Below are 6789 nucleotides of genomic sequence, written 5' to 3' on the forward strand. Positions count from 1 at the left end.
TGGAAGGGGCAAAAATGACCGGCCACACCCCAGGACCATTCGCTCATCCCATGGAATAAGTTTGGCTGTGTTGCAGAGAGCGCGGCGAAATGTGCTCTCTCCTGCCGGCTGCCGCCAGAGGCCGCCAGTACCTCGTGCGGCCTGCGGCCGAGTCTAGACACGTAACAAAACAGATTGCTGGTGCAAGTATTGCAATAAAACCTACAAACAACAATATTAATCTGACTCCTTCTGTATCTCTCTCCCAAGGTTCTGGAAAGTCTTGCCTCCACTTTGAGACATCTTGAGGGGTTTGCCATGGGGTCCTTCCCCGGGTTGAGCAGCTCATACTTCAGATCACGTACATAATCTCCCGGAGAAAAGTGAACGGAGCAAACTCCAGTGCTTTTGTTGGTGATGATTTTATTCCCCTCAGCGGCCTTGATCCAGCCTTCAGCTGCTTTTTTATCTTTTGGTAAAAAGTGAACAATAACATTGGGTGGCCTCACGCGTTTCTGATCTCCTGTCTTGCAATGGGGAACCAGACAGTATCTTCCCATTTCTTCAAGCTTAACACCTTCAAGATCTGTTAAACTTGTGATGTGGGTAAGCTCACTGGCATGATTGTAGAGAACTTTTTTAGATTCTTACCAATTTTAATATTTAAAGTTAGGGTATGGTAATGAGGAGTTGGAACCTGAAGTTGTTACCTTTTCTTTGTGTTGTATATAGACATAGCCCAGACCTTACAGCAGGGATCCAAACATCACAGCAACATGACTAGTTCCGAACAATACCCCTACAGCCTGTCACCAGCAAAGGACAGACTGGCAAGAATCATTTCAAATAAAATCCTAAAGGAAATATTCCGTAGTCAGGTCATGGGAGGCGCCCATGCTCGGACACATAAGTGAATATCCAGGTTTTGTTCCTTTCCTATTGGTGCAGCAAATATGTCTTCACAGGCCTTTCCCAGCAAAAGTAAAGAAAGTGTTGAGAGGGTCGTTAAATGAGTTTGTTTCTTTCAGAGTTGTTTACGACGCAATTCATTTATTGCCTATATAACATAAGTGAAGCTGCCTCATCAAAAACACATCGGGATGGCTTACCCAAGTTGCGAGTGTTCTTGTTCAACGTCTCTACTGCGCAAGAACTGTAAAATTGACAGTTTTTAGTCACCAGTAGAACATTGCTGGGTGCCATTTAACAATAGTGTGATATTACTTGATAATGCTTTGGCAGTGATTATGACTCATCAAAATTGTGTTAAAATTCCATCACTTGTACTTTTATTGATTAAAATTGGTATCTAGGTGTTCCGAGCCCAGCGTGGTCTCAGATCTAGTATATTTTGGTATACATCCTGCCGCCCAACCTGTTGTTATGGGGCCTCGGGCACTCGCAGTCATTCGTAAGCGAGTGTGGAAAGGCAAAGGTTCTTGCCGGATGAAGTTCGTTTGACATAATTAAAAGCTCGTAATGACCGATAGTATATGATCGAGCAAAGATTGTGTGTAAAATGATAATGTATGGATCGTTCCAGGGCGCATTTCAACCCGGCTCTTAAATTATGCAATGTCAGCTGTCAGATATGGCTGAATGTCTCCTTGGGATGCCCGAAGGCATGATTATTCGACTTTGTAATATCTAGCTATATCCGGCGTACAGTGGACAAGTGATAGATGACAATGGTATTCGGGCCAAGTGGGTTTGAGTGCAAAGTAGGTCCTAATCAGAGTAAATGGATCAAATCGCATGCTGTGGGGGGATCTTTCTCCCTGTGCGATTCGATTTATGTAAGCAATCCTAAACCGATTTCACCTGTCCGCCTGGCCGCCGGATATTACAAGCGAACTGATCCCACCCTCTACCCCCGCGGTAGTCAGCCGGTATCAGTGGCGCGCTCAGCAGGCGTCGGGCGGGCGGTCAGGCGTCGGCAGGGGCACCGACAGATTGAGAGATAAAGAGCCAACACAACATAGACGACTGGTGATCTGCAGGAGATATTGTTGCTTCCGGTCCCTTCCGTTCCAAGGACTTGTTGCGTCCCATCCATTGATCTGCGTTAATGTGCTGACCGCCGGGAGGTGTGTAATTTCGTGACTTGAGGAGCTAGACTAGTCATAATATGTGTAATTTCGTGACTTGAGGAGCTAGACTAGTCATAATGTGTGATCTGACCTATGCAGTTGTCGCTGTCCAACGGCATCCCCAGCCCCTTCCCCTTCCCTGTCAACATGTGGTAGCGCTGGCAGTGAACATGCATGAAATACCCTGCTCTAAGGACAATTATCTGCATTCGAACCCTATGTTACGCGTTTGACGCGGTTTTCGGCGTTCCCATTGTTGTTATGAAAGCTTTTTTAAATATGGACGAGCGTGTAATAAAGACAAACAACAACAAACAACTAGTGCGTGCAAACAACCTTGTGCGAACTTTTCCATCCCACATTTTGTTCCTACGGGATTTATCCGATAGGAACTCTTGCATTATTAACTTTTCATGCTACGAACTTTATGACCTATCCTCTACCCCCGCGGTAAGATTTACGAAAATGTACCATATCGGCTTTTCTACCTGTGCTTTTGTGCGCAGCCAATAGTTGCCCGTCTGCGGGACGCGTAATTGTGACAGACGCCGAACTCCACACGGCGAAAAATATTCATTTTCCTGAATGCTGGGAGCAAGACATGACTGATTATTACTGGGAGGCGTAACTGTCAGGAAGGGGAAGGTCCTGGACCGATCCTTCGTCGCGCCCCATCTCCGCAGACGGCTGTGCGCATAACACCAGCTCTAGGCGCCTGGTGGCGTGGCGTGAGATGAGGGAGCTGACAACACAGTGATTGTTCTCGTCATTGGAATAATATATATATATATATATATATATATATATATATATGTATATGTATGTATACATATAGATATACATGCATACAAGGATGGTAGGAGCCCGCCGCCTTTGGGGACCCATGCGGATAGTGCATATTGAGGAATGGGAATATCTTCCTTTGATGAATTTATCAGACAGAGGTACACTGATGACTAGCGGGCATACACAAATTCGCAACCATTGCGCGACAATTGGCTGGCTATGTGTACGGCCTTGCCGAACATTTCAATCGACAAAATCTTTAGCTTGCGATGGTTTATGGTTTTCGCAACAGTGACCAAAGTATGACGGAATATGCGAATATCTTGATCTTGGTTGGACATTGGCCGCAACGAACAGGGCTCAACACCCTCGTAGGTTTCATGGCTCAATGCCTCACGGTTTATGCCACGGCGTCTCCCAGAAAGGATCAATTTCTGAGAATGTGACATTGCCTACTTTGCTGGCGGATTTCGGGCCCACCTATGGTCCTATGGGCATACCTGTGGGTCGGACAGTGTTGCTGGCTGGCTGATGATCTGCAGTCAGCACGTTCACCTGCACTGTGCGGCAGACTTCTGGTCTCCATCTGCCCCTGCTGCTGAGATCCTACATAAATCCTTGCAAGCCCTCTGAGTGGGTGGTTGCATGGTTTGCCTTACAATGGTGTGGGTCGGCCGGCACACATAAACGCATACTTTTGGTTTTACGGTTGTCCGTTTTCCGTTCTGTCATTGTCAGTTCGTTTCATATCGCTGCAATATATGGCCGCCAAGATTGCGAGCGGTTTTCAAGCGCAGTTGTCAGCCTTGTCGCGGTCGGAAATCCCGCATTTCCCGCGTACCAGTTGGATGGGCCGATAAGATCGTGGCGATACTGCAATGCTGCATGTACACTACGTGATCAGATAGCCTACACTGAAGTGCTCGAAAATATGCCAAAACTATTTTAGATAATTGCGCTACTTTTGGCGGGAAATCATGGCAGTACAATTAGTGGCTGTAAAGATATACGTCCGGGAAAAGTGTGGCCGGCCGGGCCGGTCACACGGCCGATGAACCGGCTGCTTCCTTGCCGGGAAGGAGTCGAGAAACTGAGCCTTAACTGGCCGAGAACAGGAGTCCAGACAATTTTGGTTGTATGTTTGAATGCCTATCACGCAACGTATTTTTCTCATGCATGTTTTTGAACATTTTTCATCCAAACTTTTTGATTGGTTGGATTTCTGGGATCAGCTCCCGCGCCGAGCAGTGGTTGTTGCGTGAGCCGTGGCTTCGCCGCCTGGTCTTGAAATTACCACCCGCGGCATCGTTTTGCGGTGAAAGTTTAACATGTCGAAGTTCTCGGGATTTTTGTCCGTTACACCGTCCGTCCGCATGGTCCGCCTTGCCATTCGTCACGCCCGACGATGTCACCAGACCTTGAGCACGGCCGCTGCGCGCCCGACTGCAAGCCACCCTAGTCAGGGTCAAAATCGAGCCCAAAGGGACTCGAACCCACGCCGTCAAAGGTGGCTGAATCGTAAGGGAGGCACTCTAACGAGCTATGCCACTGATACAAATTTAAAGAGATTAGCGGCGCCTTATTGATTGCAGCTTTCTCGTGCATCTGCATATTTAAGATGATTTAAACGTACAGGCCTCATACAGGGCAAGCAATGTGTTCATTCACCTTAGGCATGACTGACATCGCAGCAAGCGCGCTGTCTTTGAACCTCAATTTGAGCCCCTTGGGTAGTTAGTTTTTCATGCCAATCGCCAATTTCCAGCCACAATGTCTCATGACGTTAATTGGTTTTGACGCGTGCCCGACTCGCTTAAAGGAACATTTGTGTGTCGACACACGTGAAATGCACCTGTGTGAACACACCATTAAACTCGCTCGGCCCGTGGCACGGTCTGCAACGATCCATGCTTAGCAAGGACTCCACAAGCTGTTTCCGGGAGGGGGGGGGGGGGGGGGCGGACGGGAGCGAGGGCGAGAGCGAAGGGAAGAGTGGGCGAGCGAGCGAGGGAGGTGGTGATCTGTGTAGTCTGACTGCATGCGTTGTCGTCGGCTGGTGGCTGGTCAGAGGTGTGTGCCCGGCACAGGCTGGGTGAGCCATGCGCAGCATGAGTGACGATGGCCCCGCGGGCATGCTTTGTATCATCACTGGTGGTGCCAAATTATGTTTGATTGATGTGGTTGATAGGTTATTGAATCACTTTAACATAAGTGTTTCATACAATGATCGTCGCCACGACTTCGGTGATGGGAGCGAATGCGAGAGCGATGATGGACATCATATAAAGAAAATATATATGTATATATGTGTATATATGTATTATATGATATATATATTATATTATATATAATATATATACACCTATATATGTGCGTGCGTGCGTGCGTGCGTGCGTGCGTGCGGTGCGTGCGTGCGTGTGCGTGCGTGCGTGCGTGAGCGTGCGTGCGTGCGTGCGTGCGTGCGTGGTGTGTGTGTGTGTTGTGTGTGTGTGTGTGTGTGTGTGGTGTGTGTGTGTGTGTGTGTGTGGTGTGTGTGGGTGTGTGTGTGTGTGTGTGTGTGTGTGTGTGTGTGTGTGTGTGTGTGTGTGTGTGTGTGTGGTGTGTGTGTGTGTGTGTGTGTGTGTGTGTGTGTGTGGTGTGTGTGGTGTGTGTGTGTGTGTGTGTGTGTGTGTGTGTGGTGTGTGTGTGGTGTGTGGTGTGTGTGTGTGTGTGTGTGTGTGGTGTGTGTGTGTGTGTGTGGGTGTGTGTGTGTGTGGTGTGTGTGTGTGTGTGTGTGTGTGGGTGTGTGTGTGTGTGTGTGTGTGTGTGTGTGTGTGTGTGTGGTGGTGTGGTGTGTGTGTGGTTGTGTGTGTGTGGTGTGTGTGTGTGTGTGTGTGTGTGGTGTGTGTGTGTGTGTGTGTGTGTGTGTGTTGTGTTGGTGTGTGTGTGTGTGTGTGTGTGTGTGTGTGTGTGGTGTGTGTGTGTGTGTGGTGTGTGTGTGTGTGTGTGTGTGGTGTGTGTGTGTGTGTGTGTGTGTGTGTGTGGGTGTGTGTGTGTGTGTGTGTGTGTGTGTGTGTGTGTGTGTGTGTGTGTGTGTGTGTGTGTGTGTGTGTGTGTGTGTGTGGGTGTGGGTGTGTGTGTGTGTGTGTGTGTGTGTGTGTGTGTGTGTGTGTGTGTGTGTGTGTGTGTGTGTGTGTGTGTGTGTGTGTGTGTGTGTGTGTGTGTGTGTGTGTGTGTGTGTGTGTGTGGTGTGTGTGTGTGTGTGTGGTGTGGTGTGTGTGTGGGTGGTGTGTGTTACATGCACACATATGTGCGCACTTTTATACATATGTATGCATGTATGTACTTAATTGTCAGCGTTTTGACAGGGCGCATGGTTACGAATGACTTTCCCCCGTCGCGAGCTGCGATATCCCAGTGACATCCTTAATTCGTACAATACCATAGCCATACAGTAAGTGCCGCCAACAATGAAAATTTCGTGATAGATTGTCAAATTGCTGTCCAATCGTGGAACAGTCCGTGACCCAGACTTCGTTCCCATGAATTGCACATTCCGATGAATTGCAATTGCGAGCTGCGCAGCCAGTACCTTCTGGCATTTTGTATCCCAGCATAACAGCTTCGAACCCATAATGCCCGTCTGGTGTGTTAGTATGTACGCAGCGCTCCGGAAAGTGACTCTACGGCCCTAGTCAGGTCTTATGTGGTTCTTAAAAGGGCTGGATGATGTTTGTCTTTCAGTCGCACTCGCGCTACGAGCCGAATTCTCTCTGGAGTTTCTGGGATTTGAACCAAGATCTTGTGAACATCATCCAGTCCCTCTCATGACTCCATAACACCTGTCAACGGCCGGAGAACAATTTCTGGGATTTGAGACAAGATCTTGTGAACATCATCCAGTCCCTCTCATGACTCCATAACACCTGTCAACGGCCGGAGAACAATTTCTGGG

The 6789-nt window shown here is 48.4% G+C and overlaps 1 protein-coding gene across 1 annotated transcript in view; it reads left to right on the forward strand.

Annotated features, from left to right (window-relative positions):
• The first annotated feature begins 1667 nt into the window (after positions 1–1667).
• Positions 1668–6789, forward strand: part of LOC119092377 (uncharacterized) — an 8274-nt gene continuing 3152 nt past the window's right edge. Inside the window, exon 1 of the mRNA XM_037215340.1 lies at positions 1668–1683. Within this exon, the coding sequence (XP_037071235.1) occupies positions 1668–1683 (16 nt within the window). The remainder of the gene's footprint in view (positions 1684–6789) is intronic.

This window comes from Pollicipes pollicipes, unplaced genomic scaffold (assembly GCF_011947565.3).
Source record: "Pollicipes pollicipes isolate AB1234 unplaced genomic scaffold, Ppol_2.1 Scaffold_3447;HRSCAF=4054_pilon_pilon_pilon, whole genome shotgun sequence".
Classification (NCBI taxonomy): Eukaryota; Metazoa; Arthropoda; class Thecostraca; order Pollicipedomorpha; family Pollicipedidae; genus Pollicipes; species Pollicipes pollicipes.